The sequence below is a fragment of the Simochromis diagramma genome, unplaced genomic scaffold (genome assembly GCF_900408965.1).
Source record: "Simochromis diagramma unplaced genomic scaffold, fSimDia1.1 OVJJ01000692.1, whole genome shotgun sequence".
Classification (NCBI taxonomy): Eukaryota; Metazoa; Chordata; class Actinopteri; order Cichliformes; family Cichlidae; genus Simochromis; species Simochromis diagramma.
Window position 1 is genome coordinate 789,164 of NW_024387485.1, and position 23,096 is coordinate 812,259.

A 23,096-nucleotide genomic window follows, 5' to 3' on the forward strand; every position below is an offset into this window, starting at 1 on the left:
CTGTAGTTCTGGTTCATTTTAACACTGGACTATACTGCTATGAATAATGCATATATTATGTTATTAGCCTCTTTCATCATTTTGTGTGTAACAAGCACCAGTGATGGATAAACCAATAGGATTACATTCTATCTCTTACTGTTCCCTTCATTTGGTTCAAACCAGTCTGATGTTTGAAGTCTCATAAACCAAAAGTAACTAGCTTATTTTTCAAAGTCTTTCTTACAGCTCACATGTGTGTCAAATGAACAACAGCCTGGAATCTGGAGCTGTTCTCTTCATAGTTTCTTTTAGCTAAACTATTAGCTTACTACATTAGCTACCGTATTTTTCCGCACTTAAAAACCCTTAATTTTCTTAAAAATCGACAGTGCGCCTTATGTATGAATTCTGGTTGTGCTCACTGACCTCGAACCGATTTTATGCGGTACACGGCGCTCAAAAATTTGTCAAAAAATGTTTTAGTGCGACTTTGGTAAGGTATGAAGCCGCACCGCTTGATGGATTGTTGGAGCATTACGGCTGCCGTAGTCAGGAGCCTCACGGACTCATCTGGGTCCAAAACTCCGTCCGCTTCAGGTCTCAAAGTCAAACGAACACTGCAGCATCACTGAGAGTTAAGAATAGAGCTGGGCGATATAAGATTTTTTCATATCACGATATGTTTTTTTTTTTCATTTCTGGCGATAACGATATATATCACAATATAAGTCAAATAACTATATTTGTAAGATTTAAATGTGCCGTTGCTCACAAGTAAAATGTGAAATAATCAGCAGCTTTTTTTGATTTAAATATTTATTTCCCATAATAAGTTCAACAGGGTAGATGTACTTAAGGAACATGAGACTTTGGTTTCAGATAAATAAAGGCAAATATTGCAAACTACACAAAAGGCAGCCGCTAAAGCGTTTAAGTTTCAAAATGGAACAAACAAAACAGACTACTAAATTGTCAATTCCACTTAGAAACAAAATTTTAATTCTAAAAATAAATCTTAGTTTGTTTTACAGAAGAACAGACAAAATTGACTAACTTTTGTCAATATCAAATAAACTGAGAACTAAAAGGAAATTCTTAATCTCTCCTTGTTGTATAGCTTCGCTTTTCAAACAGTTTTAACAGTTACTTTAGTCTGACAAAAGCCGAATGATGAATTAGTGCTTCCAGCCAGAGATTGAGCATGCACCGCTTTATTGTATTTCCAGACTTGCTTTCGGCACAATTTACAGTGCACGCTGCTCTGTTTTTTGTCAGACTTGAAAAAGCCGAAATACCTTCACACTACGGAACTTCTATGGCCCTTCCGTTCGACAATCTCTCCGGCATTGGAACCATCATCTGTTTTCTCTTCGGTAACATTCGCTCACGCTCTCGGTTGATTTTTCTCTAGTCGGCACACTCATTTCCTTCATTACCCGGGCGGCACGGCGGCTGGCTGCTTCCCAAACAAATACACATGTGCGGCTTGGCACTTGTGCTGCACGTAACAAGTCACGTGACGCTGCGGCTGTGATTGGTTCGGCTCTGCACTACTTAATTTGGATTGGCTGTTCTTCTTCTTTTTTTTAAGAGGCCAAGAGAGATGAGGCCTATCGCAATAGTTTAACTTTTCTATCGAGAAAAAGTTATTTCGCAACACATATCGTTATCGTTCTATCGCCCAGCTCTAGTTAAGAACTATCTAAATTATTTTATCTTTAATAAAATGATCAGCGTTGCTGACCATGGTGGCCTGTTTTTTTCAATAGGACGAGGGCCATGTGACACATCACACTTATTGGTAATGTCACAAGAAAAACAATGGTGTGCTTGGTTTCAACGGGATTCAAGGCTCACTAGAGCCCGTGAGAACACCAGACTCCCGGCAAATCGTTTTCAAACCCCTCGCGGTCTGTCGCTACTCAGGTTAAACATGATGTATAAGTCACTTAGATAATTTAAAAATGTTATTGTTTGGCTTTTTTCAGTGTTTTATTTGTTCCTGAGTAAATCGGTTTGGCTGAGATTAAAGTTACAGTTGTCACACAGCTGAATAAACGTCAAACAGAAAACTGATTAAACAGAAGTGTGAGATGGTCGAGAGTTTACTCCAGTGTCCTGTTATATTTTAGATAGCAAGGAGCAGACGGCTGAGTTTATTAAACTCCACCGAAACAATCTGCAAATTTCATTAAAAGTTTAATAAACTATCATCTTTATTTTTAGTTAGCACATACCTTAAATACTCCAAGCTGTAAGCTAATGATGGTTATATAAGAGGAGCGTTTTTCTACTTTTCGCCTCATTCACCCATTCACACCCAATCAAACAAAGCTTTTTCTATGCTTAGGTGCTTTCTATCAAACTATCAAGCAGCAAGGGATCGAAATTGCAAATATCTGGTGCCACAAATATTCTGATATATCTAAGAAGAGGAGGCTGACATAACAGGTAAAAACATGATCAGACAGGCAAAAATAACTCCAGGATATATTTGTTCACATATAATTCTATTTGAAAGGGTTTGGGGGTCGTCAGGTTACTTACCTTCCAAGTGGTCCTCTGTACTTAATATATCTAACATGGGATAAATCTATACGTTGTGACAGAATCTCTTCAGTCTGCTGGAGGCTGAGCTGAATTGTTCATAAGGCCTGACAGTGAAGACTAAGGTAGACTGATGACAAGGCCGTAAGCTCCTCATCCCTTAGACACAGTCACCATTATAGCTTCACATCCATCTACCTTCCCACCTGACTCTATCCTGACAAGGAGACAAGTCTAGAGAAATTCCTCCATTTTTAACTCGCTTCTTCGATCAAGCTACAATCTTTGCTATCTGTGTTTGCCTCCTCCATCTCCTCCATCCATCTGCGTACTGCATCTGAGTACTCCAGGGCCTAGATCACGATGGTCCATTGGCTATAATGTATGCTCTAACCCTAATCAAACCCAACCATGTCAGATGTCGGAAAAACGTCTTCCAGTAGGCTTCAATAGTCCAACTCTTCACATTCTACATTTCTATCGACATCAATTCTAGTTTTACTCACTAATTGCAATAAATGCATAGTTTAAAATGAAACTCTGACCTTTTCGTCTGGACTTTGCAGCACTGATTGTTGCAGGAACTAAGCAATATGTTCAATTACACCCCGTCCTCCAAAAGCCATGTGAAGCACCTCTCTAGATCTTCACAAACCATTAAGAGTAGATGGTCCCAGACCCAGGAAGTTTCCTTTTGTCTTCTTGATTGCTCAGAACTCTGCTGAACACCACTTATAGTTTCTACCGTTGATACTGATGTGTAGATATTCAAGTACAGCATTACAAGCCAGTGTGTGTTTTCCATCCTGCAGTTCATCCTCTTCTGCTGGTAGGTGTGGAAGAGATCAGAGTAAACAAAAAGGGCTTGAATTAGGCTACTCGAAGCCACTAAGTGTTTTAGAGAGTCTCCTTTGTGTAGCTAAAACCAAACAGCCACAACTTAATCACAGCTCTCTCTTTCAAAGGCCCGTATTGTGGGACAGATAGGGACTCTAGCCAATTAAGGGTTGACCTCGCATCAAGGAGCATGAATGGGTCACAAGGAGCATTCTCTTCTGGCTGTGGGTAATTGTGGCCGGGCTGAATGCAGATGGCAGCTGGCAGAGAGAGATCAAATCTGAACACAGATGGGCAGCACCAATAAACAGCCACTAAACTGACTATTTTATGTAATAATGTTTCAGCCATTAGGCAGTTACTTTTACTTCACTACAGTTACCAAAACTAACCATCGACGATAACAGGACGTACAACAGCACTGGGCAGTGAAGTTGAAAGTCAACATTAGATACAGTTTGATTATTTATCTTTTTATTTTTGAGTTTATTAAATGTTCAGTTCAGCCTGTAGATCTGCTGTCATGTCAGAACAGGCAGAACCTGAAGAACTGTGGAGGAAATAGCAGAAAATAGTAGGGAAATATGTAAATTATCGTTTCATTCACATCCATCAGGCTGGTAATCGAAAGAGGTGAAAGACTATTTTGCTTCTAAGGGATGCACTTAGGCAAATAAACACCTTATTTTAACAGAAAGAACTCAACAATGTCTGCTGATTTAATTTTATGTCATATTTTGATACACTGAACTTTGGTGAACAATGAGGAACAAATGTAATTTGATGAATTGGATCCAGATTAGCAGTAATAGATGGGTGGATGTTACTCTGATAAAAAACTGAACAAACAAACAAAGGCAGTCGCTACTTTACATTTCTCAAATCCAATTCAATTTGAGGCTTTAGCCAAACATTTACAAATGCATGTGTATGGATAAGAGACACTTTCATGTTATTTTAAATAGACAAAAAGCTCGTCATCTAAAGCATGAATGCCTTTCATGTAACACTGCATGTCTACTGCAGGTCCTGCAGTCATGCGACTGTGTCCATGTGTACATGTGTGTGTATGCGTGTAATACTTTTTCTGCTACATTTCCTGCTTCGACTTCTGCATCAGAGAAAAACCATGTTCCTCCAGCACACAGCGTGTAAGACATGAAGCTCGATGCCGCTGTCCCTGGGATCTAATTGGCTGTGCTAAAATGCCAGTCAAAATCAAACGAGCAACTGGGACCAATTACAAATGATTACATCATTGCCTAGTTTGCCATTCAGACTTGTACAATAGCCAAGGTATCATCACAGCTCATCACAAAGTCTTCTCCTCCATTTCACCCTTTTAATGATCAACTTGCTCATATCTGTTCTTGTTTATTCTTTGGTTGCTCATTCCTTTTTCAGGATTTCTGTTTTCAGCCCCCCCTTTCCCCTCCCTCTCTGTTCATCCGTCCCCTCCCCCCACTGGCTTGCATTCATCCTCCATGCATGCTTCTCCCCCTCTCACTCTCTCTTTCACTCCATCCTCTTCTCTGCCCCGCCCACCTGCCTCTCTAATTCCAGATTTGCTTGAAGCACCGTCTTTGTTTCCATGCCGATTGTATGGTGTGTGTGTGTGTGTGTGTGTGTGTGTGTGTGTGTCCGATGAGATCTGCTGGTAGGCTTCCAGAACTAAAGAACGCTGCAGGACTCTGAGATGCTGGGTTGTATTTTTAGCGGGTGCTCGGGCTCTTCTCAGCTCTCCCAGCTCCTTGTTAGGTGAGGCCTGCTCGAGCTGAGCTGATATGCTTCTGCTAACCTCCCCCAAAGCCCCCTGAGTCCTCCACTGCCAGCACAGCCACTTAATCTCACTCATTTACTTGTAACTGGTACGCTCAGTTTCACTGCAATTCCACATGTTTGTAGTGACTTTCAAAACGCAACATGATTGAAAAGCTTGTTTTGTATTTTTAGTGTCAATATTCTTTGACTTTCTGCTTCTTTTCATATGATTTACAAAGCTGGGTATCAAACTTAGATCATTAGTGTCTCCTGGCCAGATAAACATCTGTTTGAAACTACAGATGTGTGGTATTCATGCAAAAACACCCCTTTCATAAATGCATTATAACTTATAAATGGTGTACATGTTCATTTCAGGGTATGACTGATCTAACAGATTGATATTGTGAAACATACGTTGTGACATATGGTCCTTTTTTTCCCAAAGTAACAGACATTGCACTACAGTTATGTTTAATGGTTCTTACAGGACATAAGACAGCTTGTAACAGTAACAAATAACAAACCATCACTTTCAGCCATTTCTTTGTGAGTTGGGACTAAATGCTGTGGCAGTGTGTGTGTTTTATCTCTGCAATGATGTGCTAGGGTTGGAGTGGAGTCCCAGGGGTCATTAGACAGTGTATGTATGCTTGATGACCTTGTATGTTTTATTTAACCCACCCTAACCTACCTGCCCAGTGACTGCAGGGTGAAGGTGCTGTCAGGTCTTCTAAAAGCTTGTGATTAAATCAAATTAGAGACTATGCATGTCTAGATTTACTCTGAAGTATCACAGACATCAGACACTGCATCTTTAAAAACTAAGAGTTGTGTTTCTACAAAACCCTCTCAGATCTCGCTGGCACATGGGAGACAGAGTGGTTTTCTTCATTTGTTATCCACAGCAGGTGCTGAGCCCCGTTCACAGACTGGACCCGGCAGCATGTCTGTCGGTGTCACTTTGAACACCAGCAGCGCTGTGGAGGTGTTTGTGCAAGTCTGTGGGAGGGTTTTAGCCTGAAGGACAAAGGCTGCAACAGCACGGTCAAACAAGGGGACTTGACTTAGTTTACCCCCAACCTCCCACCCTGCTGCCTGCGCCTTAGGGCAGGAGACAGGATTTAAAGGGAGGGGAGAGGAGAAAAAGGGTGCGAGGTGGTGGGGCAGAAGAGGGCTGATGGGAATAAGAGTTTCTCTCTGTGTGACTTTATGTTCAGTGAAGATGTTTCTGAAGACGGAGTCATGACTGCAAAATCAAAGGGTTTCAGTGACGCTGTCTGTACAACACACAGCTCCATACTCTGTGCCACACCCGTCACACTGGGACTGGACCAGCTGGACCAGCATAAGAGTCAAAGTGGTGGAGATATGGATCAACACCTCCAGGATAAAATCAGTTAGATGAAATGACAGGCAGACAGCCATGTTCACAACGAACTGTGTCGAGTAAGAAAACGACGTCTGCACTTCTTCATGATACTCTGACCAGATCTTCCTTTCTTCTTTCTTTCCTCCTTGTTTCCTTTGTTACTTTCATCTTTTATTCCTCTTATCCCTTCTTTTCATCACATCCTTCCCTTCTTCTTCTTTTCTCTTTTTCATTCTTAAATTCCTCTTATTCTTTTTTCTTATTTCCATCTTCCCCTCTTTCCATTCTCTCATTTTTCTACTTCCTTCCCTGTTTCCCAACTTCCTTCCATCGTTCTTTCCTTGGTTTCGTTCCCGTTGTTTCTTCCTTTCAGTGAGAGACCGTCTAGGGTTACAGTTTGATTTCCAACTGTTCAAATTATAAATCTGTCAGGTAAATTTCAAACATGCACAATGAAAAACCAAATCCATCCATTCATCCGCCGCTTATCCAGAACAGCAGGAAACAAGTTGGAAAAAAAATATATTTGAAACTTTTGGTGTGATTAAAGATTGAAGAATACATAAAATTAGCATTTTAACTGATATGCATCAAAAATTATTTAACTTTTTTTTCAGAATTGAGAAAGGCCTCTAAAACAGGAAATGCCATAAACATAACCGAAATAACAAATGTGCTCCCTGGCCAATCAAAACCTTCGCGGAAACCCTTTGTGTGCTTTCCCAGTCTGTTTGACTGGCTTTACTGTGTCATCATCACCTACATGAATGTCTGAATTCATCCACACATGCAGCATGGTCTTGGACCATCTGGCAGGTGGTGTAATGAGGGTCACGACCTCCTGTTGCCCCCTCCCCCTCCATTATCAGGCTAACATCTTCACAACAGCAGCAATCTGGCCTTTTTCAGGCAGTGACAAAAAAAAGAAAAAAAGCTGTTGCAGCGCTGCAAATGTATGAAAACACAGATGAGATGTCACGTTTTCATTGTGGACCACACGAAGTACAGAAACAAACTCCCACAATGGCATTTCTGTGGGTTACTGTGACTGAGTGTGCGGTGCTTCCTGTGTTGTTTGGTGAAATCAGCCGACACTCCCCGTACACCAGATGCTCAGATTAACAGCAGATTAAGGCCATTCCATCAGGGTGCTGCTTCCAGGGCCCGATTCACCCACCACCCACTCTCTTATTAGTTGCACAGGACCATAATTCACAAAGAGCATCCATCAGGGTGTCATACATGTGGAAACCAAACCCATTTTACCCCTCAGAGCTATGATGTCCTCATTGTGTTCATCATTGCACAAAGCAACAATAAAGCAGATCATACTATTCAATCTTCACTTTCAGCAGTTTTATTCTGGTCTTTCACTGCGCTCAGTCTTTTTACAGTGAATGTGTTGGTTTCAGTGTGAGGGACAAATTCCTTCGCACCTATGCATCAATGCCGGTTTGAACCAACTGCACCCCGACGACGATATTAGCAAGTTGCCACGTACAAAGAGCCATGAGGCTGAACAGAAGGCACAGCAGAAAATGTGCCATTATTACAGTTTATCAAAACTTAGGCCCAATTTTCACACGTTTGCACATTTTGTCATATCTAGCAATGATGTCATTGTTCTCACTAAACATTGCCCATGCTCGCTCAGAGGTGAAGCGAGATAACGTCCTGAATAACAACTTTAAACTCAATCATTTTAAAAATTTGCATCCAGCTATGGGTGAATGTTTGGTAAAGACTGGCGTTAGCTTCACTAACTGCAGTAATGGATGATGTTTATCTTTTGAAAAGAGAGAATCCTGAGCAAAAAAACAATTAAACTAACTAACTAAGCATCTCTCCTTCAAATATAAACTCTCAATCCAATGATTTATTCATCAGACTTGTTATTGTGCTGCTGGGCTCCACAAATCAGTCAGGATCTTATCGTTACTGATGATTCCAAACGAATGAAGGAACAAAAAAAGGCTGTGTCACCCAACTCCATACAAGTCTATGCATTTTACTTTTCTGTCTGGATTTTCTAAACAGCTTGTTGAGACGTAATGTTGCAGTCCTATTGTTTTTCACAACAAAAGATTTAAAAGATAGTATACAATAATACACGACGCCTGTTGATTATGGTAGAGGTGATTTATTTTCATTTTGCAGCCTTCGAGCTGAGTCTGAATTTTATGATTTGTCTAAACCAAGACGATCTCAGGTCACATCCCATTTCCTACAAACCAACTGTTTTCTGATGAGGTGCATTTAAAAAACAAAAGAGCTCCTCTGCAGGCTGACAGCTGCTGTGTTGGCTTACAGGGGTTACTTGCACAAAACTGACCTCATTACTTGAAACACTGGCCATGTTTAATATGGCCATCGTCCACTGATACAGAATTTGTATAATAAAATATATATACAAAGAAAACACGTCTGCTTGTGCATATGTTCAGTTTTGTGGTCGCAACTGCTGATATACTTTACATTCACATATTTGGGCAACCTGCAGCACTTGAGAGAAGAGGTCAAAGTTCATTACAGCCATCTGAACACTAAGAGCATATGCTTTTTAAAATCTCCACCAGCCTTTCTACTTTAACCCAGCACCACTGGCTGAAGCTCAAACCTTGACAGAGCTTCCATCTTGTTTTAGACGGCTGTAAACACTCACTACAGTGCCGTATTTTTCTCTTAAAATCCTTTAATTTTCTCAAAAATCTACAGTGTATGAATTCTGGTTGTGCTTACTGACCTCGAACCAATTTTATGTGCTACACGGCGCTCAAAAATCTGTCAAAAATGTTTTAGTACGACTTTGGTAAACTATGAAGCCGCACCGCTTGATGGATTGTTGGACCACCGTAGTCAGGAACCTCACGGAGTCATCTGGGTCCTGAACTCCGTCCACTTCAGGGCCTAAAGTCAAACGAACACTGCGGCATCACTGAGAGTTAAAAACTGTCTAAATTCTTTCATCTTTAATAAAATGATCAGCGTTGCTGCTTTACCAGGTGTAACAATTAAGTTTAACATCCAGGCATCCATGAACACAGGATTTATTAAATTTAACAGAGTTAGAAGTTAGCAGGAAGTTAGCTCGCTAGCTTCCACCTAAACATGATATAGCATGTTCTGACTGAGAGATTTCTGAAAAAATTCAAACATACAGCTCTGCTATCACTTCCAACATAAATGAAGACAGAAAACTAAACAGCAGTGACGTTTGTAGGGTTACTGAAGTTGGTAGCTGGTATATAAGACTTCAATACTTGAAATGTGCAATTCACTTGTATTTTTATTTTTATTCCTATTTATTCTATTTATCCCCTTTGTATATTTTATTTATATATGTATCTGTATTTATATATGTGTATATATATATAATATTCTGCTCACGCTCTAACTTCTGTCGGTGCTGTGCTTTTCTTATCTTATCTTATAATGATGTGCTACGTGGTCGCTAGCAACACAGCTATGTTAGCATAACATAAACAGTGAAGCTGGAGGATGAACGCTAACTTCTTTCCACTTGATAAAAGTTAACGTGAGGGTTCCTGATGGTTAGAGACAAATGCAATCACATGGCAGGATGCTGTAAACGGACCAAACTTCAGTCAGGAGAACAACTGAAATAATCCATCCACAATACAAGGTTAGTCATTAATACACTGCAACAACATGGGAATAGAGCAGCTGCAGAGAATTCAACATTAATGAATCAATGGTACAGAAATGGAGGAAGCAAGAAGAATGAGCTGAATAAAGTTTGATTTATCTGACTGTTTTGTTTCGCTTAATGCACCTTATGGTCTGAAAAATATGGTTAGTCATTTTAACTTTGTCTTCATAACTGACTCATAACTATCCCCTAAATTCCCTTGTATATACTGAACAATGAGCTCAACCTAATTTTCCCATCTTCCTAAGACCTGTTGCCACTGATTAAGTCCAGTTCTTAAGTAATGGGGCTTACCTCAGCCTCCCCCTCCGAATCTCCCTTCCTTCAGATTGGCTTGTTGAGAGCCGCTCTTCCACTGAGACCATTTGTGATGAAGGGTCAGTGAACAGTAGATGGATGAATTGAAAGGCCAGATGCATCTTTCAGGTTCTGTGTCAGGCCTTTGCTAACACTGTTAATCTGCTGTAGACAGGTTGTTTGTTTGTTTTTTATCCTCCACTTGTCCAATTTACTCAGTGTTAATAATACACTACACACCATATACAGAGATGCCAGATTTTTAGCTAATAACATTTTGGGAATCACATTATTGGTGCAAAAATACTATGTTAAGCCTTTCAAACTGTGTTGCCTTTATTCTTAAACAATCCCCTTAAGAAAGTCACCTACTGTAAGTTATTGTAAGCAGCTACTAAAGTGCCTTTAAAATGTCAAATATGTTCTTTGGCAGATTGTCTGATACGTGCAGACACAGCACTGATTCATCCTTCGAGTTCGGAGCCTTTTTATGCTCGAATGATTCATAGGACACTGTTGAGTGGCTTCAAACCAGTTGGGTGACTTTCTTATTGGCTGCACCCTGTCTGTGCGTTTACTGCAGAGAGGCTGCGGCCAGCCTTTGCTGTAATGCAGCACTACGCCCCAGCAGTCCTAATGCCCCAATGCAAGTCACAGAAGTGCAGCAGGCCCTTAAAATGCTGCAAAACAACACACACGAACACACACATGGATGTGCAGACACACAGTGTAGAGCCAGTGTACTACTTCTACTACTGTGTGATAGGATGTGCGTTTGCTTTAGTGTATATCAGAAAGGGTTGAGGAAGAGTTTCTATTCAGATGTATGACTTTTCTTACCTCCAGACTGTCACAGTCGCAGGCACACACATAATCCTGGGATCACCCTGCCAGTGCTACCCGTAAAGTGAGTATAGTGGGGTTTCTCACGCCCCCTAATCTGATTATGCCACATGATTGGATGTTTCACTGTGACTGCAGGCAGTGAGTTCCAGGGGACGCATCTCATCTGCACGCGCCACCGCTTACGAGCCATCTGGGTGGACTAGATGCCGAGTGAAAGTCAGATAGGACCTCTCCCAGATTCTTGACCATCTGCACAGCTGGCTACAGCAAAAAGGATATGAAACAGCAACAAGCGGCCGCAGCCTGTCCCTGATGCGCTTAGGTAATGCTAATGAGCAAAGAGCAAAAACCTCATTAAGGTTTGATGCCTAACAGGACCTTCCAACCATGACTGTGTCCTCTTTGCCGTGAAATCGCTTGGTACCAGAAGCACTTGGTCATTCCATCATGCACTAGTCAGGGGTTTTAGGAAACAGAGTGGAAGAGAGTTTATTTATCTAATATGAGATACCGGAAAGTTCATATTGCTGCAAAATGAAGTGAGGCCCAAGCGTGCGCGCAAGGCTGGATCAGAGAGAGAAGGAAGTAAAGCCGCTCTTCAAATGGTAATTTCCCCTGCTTCACTCCTGGACGCTCAAAGTGCTGACTCAGGGGGAAAGTCCAGATTGCTTTTGGAACAGGATGAAAGAGTTTTAAGAAGAGGGGGAGAATTTATGCTCAATTTCATTAAGTTTTTGGCTGAAGAAAGAGGTCAGCGGGACCTTAAGGGGCTTATCTGGAGCCATAGGCTATTCCTGTTCGATTACCAGCTATTGATGAAGGCCTTAAATTGGTCTCTGTTCAATATGACAGCAGGTGAAGTCGGGCTATCAGGCGTGTAAGGAAGTGGGAGTGGATTAAAAGAGGAGATTGCAGATATGCCTGGTGGCCACCTTCAGCTACGTGAATGAGCAGCTCTGTGTGAGGCTGTGTGCTACCTCTGCTGGAAAAACCTGTGTAGGTTTGGATTTCAGTCGGGTGCTTCAGTTATTATTAAGCTAAGGCATGAGAGCTGCAGGAACTGGAAAAAACAGAACTGCGGTATTATGTTTTTCTGCAATTTGACGTTCTATTAACCACTGTGACATCACCCACTGGTTAGTGAAATGTTGAGCCTTGAGCTGAGTACCATCAGGATCTGGATGTTTTGAAACCAGAAATGACACGTAAGAGTGGATCTAACTCAGAAACAATGGGACAGTGAAGACTCACACAATAGAGAGACAAAGCTACCCATTTTCATTCTACTGGGGACCATGATTAACAAACTGAACTCCACGGAAATGTCACGACTACAGCACATGGCTGCCCCTCCCCAAGTATGGTGGAAGGTCTCTTCCTGTTAAAATGGAGTTCTTCCTTGCCACTGTCGCCAAGCAGCTCTCACAGGGTTTTCTCTTTAATGCTTTTGCCTTGAGGAGGCTGTTGGTGCCACTTGACTCTAAATACATAAAACTGAGAAGTGTTTCTCCTGAACAGTCACCAAACACCAGTGAATGATGGAAGCTCTCTTGTGTGGTCTCTCCTCAGCATCTTGACTAATCAGCACCTTCTCTGGGCACCAAGTAGTTCGTGGGGAGACTGAGGCACGGGACCTGCCCTTTGCCTCTTATTGCCTGTAGGAGACACAGGCGAGTCCCTCAGAAAGGGCTGTGTGGGTGCCAGGGCATCCACGCAGCCACTTCATTCTTTGCAGTCTCATGTGTCCTGAATGCCAAGCTAAAGGACAAAATAAGCCGTGTAGGGGACGGCTCGGCTGCTGTTTGAATTACTTTAGAAAAATTATTCACCTCTGTAATCAGTTTCTTTAGTTACAAAAAGAAACAAAAAACTTTAAATGTAAATAAAAACCCTAAATTAGAGTCATGGAAAATGTTTAATTAATAAATGAAATGATTAAAAAAAGAAATCAACCCACAGATTTTAATTTGAAAGCTTTTAATGTTTAGAGGCGAGACGCGGCTTCTCTCTTTGGTTCACATCTGCACCGACAGTGTCAAATAGCTAGCAGCACCTCTGCTTCACTACCTTTCATGCTGTACAGCAAAGGTTCACCATCTCTAATCACAACAGGTGCTCCAACGTCATCATGTTGATGATTAGGATCAATAGCGTCGATGGCAGACATCATCAAGACTTTGTCACATGAGCTCGATAGTGTACTCTGCAGGCAGGTGGAACCATCATGGCAGGTGGCAACGTGGTCCACTTTCAACAACATGTAGACATGAACGTATCAACTTGTCTGGTGCACAAATGTGTTGTATATTTAAAGCTGACAATGACACAATCAGCAGCAATTTAAGGACAATTATCTGGCTTTGCAAACACTCTGCAGGAGTTGACCAGAGACAAACAGGACATGGGTCTGTAATACAGCAGAGGTAATGGAGCAGAGCAGAGGAGGCCCCAATCACTCCTCTAGCTACAAATATAAAGAAAGAGAGTTTCTGTCTACAGCTGACAGCCAGGACCGGTTTAGAAAGGAGAGCCAGGAGGTGAAAACAGCCACGTAAAAAAAACCCCAAATACAACAGGCTAAAAGCTCCAACACAAGGTTCAAGATCAAAAACTATTACTTTCTGCTCTGCGGTTCACACCAGCTTTAGTGGTTCAACCACATTCATCAAAACACGTTTACACCCTGAGAAACCTTAGAAACAGCCAGTCAGATGGATGAGGATGAATGATGGTCATTTGTGGGGCGATCTAATCTGAGCACACCTTTACGTAGATCATCTGTAACATCAAGCTGTCAAGAACATATTTCATTAAAGTATCCTGGTACTAACTTCTATCATCTAAAAACTTGCTGTTGCATTTAGGGCTGCCATGATTAGTCGACTAGTCACGATTACGTCGACTATCAAAGTCGTCGACGACTGATTTACTAGTCGACACGTCGTTTGAAGATTTGTAAGATCACAAAAGATGCAGGAATAAGTAGCAGGATTTAAGAGTGTAATAACGGACTGAAACAGAAGATGGCAGCACTGCATGGACAAGGATGCCAGCTGCCGTTAAACCCCGAAGAAGAAGAAGCTGTGTCCCAGAATTCATAGCGCAGCCCAGCTCAGTTTACAACAATGGCGGCAGCTAGTTAGTTTTAATGTTACTCTTATTATTCTTTCTGGGTCACAAAATAAACGTTTAACATATTTTCAGGGAGAATGTAGCTGTGTAAACCTCAAATATCTGCTCAGTTTATCAAGACACCGCATATTTTCAAAAGCGCGCCGACGTTTTCGGAGACGTCTGTTACCCACCAGGTCGATAGCGAGCCGGGGGCAAGGCTCGCTAGAGCCTGTGAGAGCACCGGACTCCCGGCAAATCGTTTTCAAACCCACCGCCGTCTTTCGCTACTCAGGTTAAATATATATAAGTCACTTAGATAACTTCAAAATGTCATTATTTGGCTTTTTTTAGCATTTTATTTGTTCCTGAGTAAATCGGTTTGGCTGACATTAAAGTTATAGTTTTTGCACAGCTGAATTAACGTCAAGAAGACAGCTGATTATCAGAAGTGTGAGATGCTCGAGAATATACTCCGGTGTCCTGTTATATTTTAGATAGCAAGGAGTTTATTAAACTTCACCGAAACAATCTGCAAATTTCATTAAAATTTAATAAACTATCATCTTGTCTTTATTTTTAGTTAGCACATACCTTAAACACTTAAAGCTGTAAGCTAATGATAGTTATATAAGAGCAGATGCTGCTGGTGCAATAAGCTGTACGTTTTATGCATGATCTGATTAGTCGACTAATCGCAAAAATAATCGGTGACTAGTCGACTATCAAAATAATCGTTTGTGGCAGCCCTAGTTGCATTGAAGCTGGAGGCTGAAGGGAAGCAGCAGAAAGTTAAAAAGCACATCTCCGACTTTAAAGACCTTAAAGAATTAAGTGAAAAATAACAGAAATTTGATCTAATTATCCATCTCGCTGTGGTAACTAACAAGAAGGTTCACCTTTACAATTACAAGTGAATGTTTCTGGGGTCTGAACATGATCATCTGGTCTAAGATACTGTGATGGACTATGATTCCACAGGTGACCAAAAAGCATCTTTCCGAGCGCGTGCTTACCATGTAAAGCTATCACCAAGATGAAGCGTAATTTATGGTCCCAAAAAGCTGTCTGCCTGCATACACAAAGAACAGAGAGGTGAACATGCTCCATTTCTAGTTTGCTTAACGTGTTTTCAAATTCCACTCGAGCTCTGAGAGTAAAAGACGCCATCTTCCCTGCAAACTACAGGAAACCACAGCAATCTGCTAGAAAATGCACAGGTGCAACCTGTTCATGTCTGGACTTTAATACCTTTAATATCTCAAATACTTTTTATCATTCAGTATCGCTTGGAAACAGAAAATAAACAAACCTGATAAAACTTGATGAGAAAATTCCAGAAAGTATTTAACACTAAAGACTAATGGAGACAAAGCTGAGTCGGTTTAGTGAAAATCACAACATCAGGAATGAAGTGTAAACCAGCAGAAGTCACACTCGCAGTGATCTACACTCGGAGCTTCATCCACCTGAAGTCAGTCGCACAGCTGATAGTGACTGACAGCCAACAGGCAGCAAGCTAAACTAAATCACATCGAGCTGTCTCAAGGCGGCCCAAGAACAAACGAGCACTGCATGTCTTTGTGCATCCGTGTGTGTGTGTGTGTGTGTGTGTGTGTGTGTGTGTGTGTGTGTGTGTGTGTGTGTGTGTGTGTGTGTGTGTGTGTGGGGCAGCTAATTGTATCACACAAACAGCATCTTTTCGATGAGCTGCAGTGTAATAAACAGACTTTGTTCTTCCGATTTCCCACGCTTTCAAAGTCTCCGTTTTATCTGATCTACAAATTGTTCTCTTTCTTTTCTTGCATCACTAATTCACTTAACACATCTGCAAGCAATGTCCACACGTCTGCTTCTATCTTCACCGTGGTCGCTCCACGTACATCTCTCCCTCCCGCATGGAAATCAACTTTCAGTAATCACACATGTACCAGAGCCCCGCAACCTCGTCCTCTGTCCCCGCAGAACGCACAACCATAAAAATTACACAAAAAAATAGATACATAAAAGAAATCTGCAATTTAGCTCATTTATGCACCCATGTTTAATTCAGTATGACAGTCTACTGCATTTTGCACTTCTTTATGCACATGCTGGTCTGCCGCCATGTAAAGGTGAGAGGGGGAGGGGTTTAAGTACAGCATGTAGCGCTGAAGGAACCAACAGCGACCTGATGACAGCTTAGCTGCAACAAACACTTCCCAGCAAGTGTTGTTACAATAATACCTGAAACTACAGCCCGAGTTTAATTTACTATTTCTGTGGGGGGGGGGGGGGAATCAGACTGAACTTGTGAGATGAAGCTGTGGATAATCTGGCAGACAAAGAGGCATTAGCCGGGCTGGGAAGATGAAAATAGTTCTGGCTCCCAGTGATGACTCATTCAAGCAGCAGGAGTTCAAAGACAGTCTTGAGCTGAAGAACTGAGAGAGAGAGAGAGAGAGAGAGGGGAGAGACAGCAAGACAGAGCACAGGCGTGAGAGTGAGCTATGTAAGGAGAGAGAGAGATCATGGGGGGTAGTCTCTTGCTCATTGTTTAATGTTTCAGGCGTAACACCACCCCCTCTTAAGGGCTGAGCAGAGGGGCGCTGAGATCCAGCGTGAGGATACCGCCAACCAGCCACAGAAGAGAGCATTCCTCCGGTTACCATGGTAACGAGCCCTCAGCTGGGAAGGGAAGCAAGTGCCAAAAGGATGCACAGAAGAGAAAGAGGGGGTAGAGAAAGAAGAAGAGAAAAAGGAGGGGTGCATGACACCAGCCGTAATTTTGATGATCCTAAATCCTGCCTGCAGAGAACGACTCTGCCAGCAGCACTGTGAGGACAACAGGATCACTCCTGGTTCACATTATGCTCACACATTCTAATTAACAAATATTGTACAGTTTAGTTTGTGTTGAGGCCAGACTGCATGAGTCCCTGTTTTTTGGATTTTGGTGAGGGGGGGACTCGTTTATCCTGGGGGGCTGATTTTATAGATTTTCTTTTAAAGCTTCCAGCTTTTTCTTAAATTGTATACATAAGCATCGACTTGTGGTGGATTTTATTCTCCTTTGTGCATTTTAATAGATAATTCTCCACCTACATGACTCTGTTTTACTGCATTTATTATTTTTGTAAAACGCTGTGTAGAATTGTTAGCATTATTCTATCAAGACATCCCTCTGTATGCACACGAGGCAGCATAGACCTCTGCTGTTTTACATTCAACAAAGAATAATGAAGCAAAGTCTAATAAAATATAGTGAAGACCCAGAAAAAGCACTCACAGTAATTTCTCATGATCTAAGCACAATGCGCACACACACACACACACACACACAAATGCATCCATACGCAGTGAGAGTGATGGGAGTGTTACCACCTGCAACCTGCTGATAATGAAGCTGTATTTCAGCCACCTAAAGGCAGCCATCTGTGGTGGGGCTGTCCCTGCTTCTTACACCCCCACTCCCACACACACACACACACACAGGGCCCAAGGGACTACTGTCCTTAGGATGCTTTACATCCACATGACATTCATTATAACACAACTGGGAAACATGTACACAGAAAATCATTTTAACATTATGGTCAAATAAAAATAACTGTTGCTGTCACTCCTGCACTTACAGGATAGTGAGCTACCAAACACACATATGCATGCAGTGTGTGTGTGTAGAGAGAGGAAAGAAAAGACTGGCAGCTTTCAGTCTTGCAGTGAAAAGGAAACGAACAGCCACTGTCACAGGAGGAGCGATGAAACCATGACAACATGCCAAATGTTGGCCAACACTTGGAAAATGAGCGCTGCGTGGAGCCTGGGAAACCAGTGTAAGAAGAGAAATACTTCACCGCACACACATGAAAACAGACTGACTAATTGTTGAGAGTCAGCACAGCCTCTCGCCACTGAGCTCTGACCAGCAGACACACCATGAAGGCATTGTTCCAACTCCAGAAGTGCAGGAATAAAGCATTCATCACAGTGGGAGCTTCAAAAGTGAAAAAAAAAAAGACTTTAAATGTTCAAAGAAGTGTCTGTGGTCGCACAGACAGCAACGCACTTTGCATCATATCAGTGTGAAAACACAGTTTTTCCTCATCTATGAGAAAGGACGGCAAAGCAGCCCAGAGGACAAGCAACTAAACAACAGCAACGGCTGTTACTGTCTATGAATCGATTAAAGGCCCGTTCAGTTAAACGATTGCTGTTTGAGTCTGTAAAATGTCTAAATAAATGGCTTTCTACAAAAGCTATCCTGTTGCAGCTCTGGGCAAGTGTGTCACACATCCAATCAGGTGGACAGCCTTCAACAAACGCCTCTAAAGCAGGGAAAGCCCTCCACTAACCAACTACAGAAAAGAATAAATGAATGTTCTAGATGTATCTGAAGTATCTTGCCTGAAAAGGCTTCACTTTGAGCATCCTGGGAAATACAATTCAATTATTATTTGTTCATGTTTCCCCTCATTGAACCACGAGCAAGTGTCCTGGCAGCAGTGGACACATACACACAAATACACATAGAAAAACACACAAAGTATACAAGAGCTACAGCCACGCCAGGTTTCCACGGGATGCACGAGGTGATTCCGAACAAACTCCTTGTTTCACCGGGCCAACGATCCAAAAACATTCCGATAATGAAGATGGGAATCCTAACTTTGACAGGATGGAATCGCAGGATGTTTGCCATTTTGGCTAATCGCTTATAAGGAAAAGTGAAGAGACTTTGAGATGAGTGCACATTTTCTGTCATTCACTTCCTGTTCAAAGGGAGTTCTTTTGCTCCACTGTCACCAAGTGCTTGCTTATAATCAGCTGTACGGCTATAACTCTACAATAGTTACTTATAAAGCGCCTTTAGGCGACTGTTGTTACGAGCTGACCTGATATAAATAAACTCATGTGAAATATAAAGAGCCATGCAAACATTTGCTTCAGTTTATCCAACTCAGTGATGCGGGTGGACTCATGCTCATAGTCACACCCACAGCCAATTTAGAATCAGTTAACCTAGCATGCATGTCTCTGGACTGCTGAAGGTAACTGGGGAGATTATAGAAACTCCACACAGAAGAGGCTCAGTTGGTGTGTGGATTCAAACCCTGGACCACCTTGGTGTGAAACAACAGTGCTGATTTAAAGCTTTAGATAATTACATTGTCACCAAAAACTTTCATTTATTATTTGGAAACAATCACATCTTATGTTGTACGTCTGTCCTTTCCAATTAATCTTCAGAATCATACCACAAAGCTGATACATGGCGATTCTGCACAGCGAGTATGCCACTTCTGCAGAGAGGGAAGCACACACAAACAGACTAACAAAAAGCGTGGGCTTGTTCTGCACTTGTGTAGGAGGTTTAATGATGTGCGGACTTCCCCATCTGCCAGCTCAGCACCAGCACTTTAGATTTATACGAAGAGCCTTTCTTGCAGTGCTGTCGCTTCACCACGCCAGCACACACATGCACTCCTCGCATGAATCTTCATTTCTACAAGCATATGCACTCAACCACTGTATCCAGTTACAGAGAAGCACTCACAGGGTCACTTGATGTACGCACTGGACAGCACCACTACTGGTAGTGGCTCTTTTAAGCCAGAGAAGATGATGGCACAGGAAAAGAGAAGGCGACATGTGTCTGTGATATCGTACCTCTTTCAGAGGTCAGTGACATGATAACCCGAGGGGTAGATTCTTGCAAGTTTTCACATGTTAACTGTGAAAAATGTCATCAGAATCAGGTTAGAGTGCTGTCTGAACCTTGCTCGTAGCACCCCTCAGCTGTCACAACAGGAAACACTCTGCTTGGATTGAGGTGGTGCTTTAGCAGAACAGAACCACCAACCGCTGGCTGTAAACTCAGCTCGCCGCTATCCTCGCCATTCCAATATCTCGAATGGGCATTGTGCAGACTTTGTACCAGGAGCTGGCACATTAATGTCCTGCTGCGCTGGACATTTTCACATGAAGCTTTGCAGGTAATGTCTAGAAAACTTCAGAAATGCAGAACATCTCAGTGCTGTTTTTGCCTGTGAAGAGCAGTGTTTCCACATAATTAGATTCTATTTGTGGCAGCAGGAAGAGCGCATGCACATGTGAAAGGAGGCGCACCAGAACTTCCTTAAATAAATCATTAAGTAATACTGCAGAGTGACAATAAACAATGGAGCAATAAACAGCCACTGCTCCAGCGTGGCGACGAAGTCCGACTCAACCATCTGCAGCCTCTGTGAGTTCAGCGAGTTCAGGGTCTGGTGAGAGAGACTCCTCCAGCTCGCAGTGAGCTCCACAACAGAAGAAAGACTGCTGAGCCAAGCTGAAGTCCAAGATGATGGAGGTGGTGTACAGAGGTAGCTACCTCTGATAGGACAACAGCAAGCTTCTCAGCATCCAGAACCTTCAAAATAAGAGCAAGCGGATTGAAAAATGAGCCACAAGAACGCTTGGGCTATAAGTATCCTTGATATACCTGGGCAGCAGACGTCCCCATCCTGTTTCAGCATATGTGCAACACTGAAAGACAGCCATCACAACAAGAAAGGATGTGATGACATCACGCCTTCTTAGTCGCGCTGAACAGCAGCTATTATACTGCCGGTGCCACAGAGAGAAGGAATGGAAAAGAATGAGGTTGTCCGCTTTCAATAGAAGGAAAGCTCTTACACGCAAAGTCGACTCCTACTATAAATAGAACTAATATAAAATTTGGAACTTTAGTCGCCTCCAAGTTCTTTGTTCACGAACAAATCAAATTATCTGGGTTGCTTTGTGTGACAAATTGCTCTTGCAGCTTTATCCCATCTGCTAAACAGGAGAATTCTGTGAGTAATACAGCAGCAATGTGGGGCTGTTACAATCCAACTCCAGCAAGCAGCTAATTGGCTGCTTATGAATTATTCACCCCCCTGAGGGAACTGAGCAGTGCATCGGGTCTACCTGCAGGAACTGGAGGGAGAACCTTTATAGTTTCTAGACGCATGTGATCACAGATGGTGGCGCATCCGAAACAGGGAACCAGGCCAGAGCAGCCACATTACTGTCACAGTACCTGAGAGGCGATTCTGATGCAGTGACAACACAGTGCAGTGACTTTGAGCTGCAGATGAAAATCAGCCTTCCGCCTGATGTCTCATTAATATGGCTGTGATGACATCACCTGGCAGCTTGACGGGGATACCTGAACAATATTTTCAGTGTCCATCCCATTTAGGCTCTTTTAGCTATAAACTAAAGATTAAATAATAAACACTTCCAGATCATTCGCAGCGTTGCCTCGAACTGCAGTCTCCAAAATGGCCAAAGCACCGAAGCCCTGAAACAGTCCAGTCCACCAAAATGACTCATACGTGCAGCTGAAAATGATACTTTGCAGGAGCAAAGAGTGATCATCACCCACTGCTCTTCTCCATACTGAACACATTCTATGTACAGAGCAGCAGGACCTCAGTGCAATAAGCCGATGATACCTACGCTGCACCAGCGAATGCAGGGATGTGTTGCGTTGCAGCTGCGGCATGTGTGTGTGTGACAGAGAGAGAGTGAGGGAGAGAGAGCAGGGACCGGACAGTGCAGCATCACCGCTCTGCCTCTCCTGCAGAGAGCAGCCTCAGCACAGCGGGCCCATGTGACAGATGGACGCTGGAACGGAATTAGAGACAAGAAAAATCAGAGGGGCCCATCATCATCATCATCATCAGCCCTCTCTGCCTGACAACAAGGATTAAAGGCGCACCGCCACCAACACCACAATCACCACCACCATTATGATCAGAAGAGAGCAGCAGCTCTCTCCCCGCATCCACCAGAAACATCCGCAACTAGCACACGTTTCCTCCCATTTCCCGCATTCGGGACACGCAGGACGCAAAACTGCATCACCCGGCATGATGTCAGCGGGGCAGGTGCGGTGACGCCGAGCGCGGTCCTCACAGCACCCACGCGTGATGTGGGAGCTTTCACTAACCTGTCTGTCCTTTGCCCAGCGTCTTCTCCAGGCGGTACGGTCCCACATAGTTGGCGTAATGCCCGCTGTTGGCGTCCTTGCCCGAAGAAGACATTTTTGGCGTGAAACGACTCGCGGGGAGGGATTTCTTTAGCAGGGGTCCGAGCGGGACGCGTCTCTGGGGCGAAGAGAGCAATTCCACGGAGCAGTGGAGTTCGCCTCGGTCACAGCTCCAGTCTGTGCTGTGCTGCTGGTGGCCGCTGCAATATTAGCGATCCTGTGTGTGCGCGTGTTAATGTGTATGTATATGTGCATGAGTGTGTGTGTTTGTGTGTGTGTGTGTGTATCCACGTCCGTTGCTAACAGTCCTCCGCCGATTCCCTCAGTGCGGCTCAGATTGCGGTTTTGAATCGGGGTGTCATGATGTTCACGCCGGAGGAGCGGTGCGCTGCAGCCCCGTTGGGTGTGAGCTGATGACGGGACAGCTACTGCTGCTGCCTGGCGCCCCAGCAGCCTGCGTCAAGTCACAGCTGATGCCAGGAGAGTACTTCCGGCTCCACTGTACAAGGTAAAATGTCAAATATGAATCAAATGTTTTTTAATAAGCTTTTATGGTCTTATTTGCAAATTTCTTTTCCTATTTATAAACCAAGAAGGTCCACAAAATGCAACAAAAGAGAAAAAAGCATCATTTCCGGTGTTTTGATGCTTTTGTTTCTTGTTCTTCAGAAACT

General features: G+C 42.9%; 1 protein-coding gene across 6 annotated transcripts in view; it reads right to left on the reverse strand.

Annotated features, from left to right (window-relative positions):
• Positions 1-22,857, reverse strand: part of LOC120724509 (serine/threonine-protein kinase BRSK2-like) — a 141,578-nt gene extending 118,721 nt beyond the window's left edge. For 4 of the 6 annotated variants that reach the window (XM_040016725.1, XM_040016728.1, XM_040016726.1 and 1 more), the window contains exon 1: positions 22,384-22,857. In XM_040016725.1, the coding sequence (XP_039872659.1) occupies positions 22,384-22,477 (94 nt within the window). In that variant the 5' untranslated portion in view covers positions 22,478-22,857. The remainder of the gene's footprint in view (positions 1-22,383) is intronic. The other 2 variants (XM_040016729.1, XM_040016730.1) reach the window with 1 other exon arrangement.
• Between the last annotated feature and the right edge of the window lie 239 nt (positions 22,858-23,096).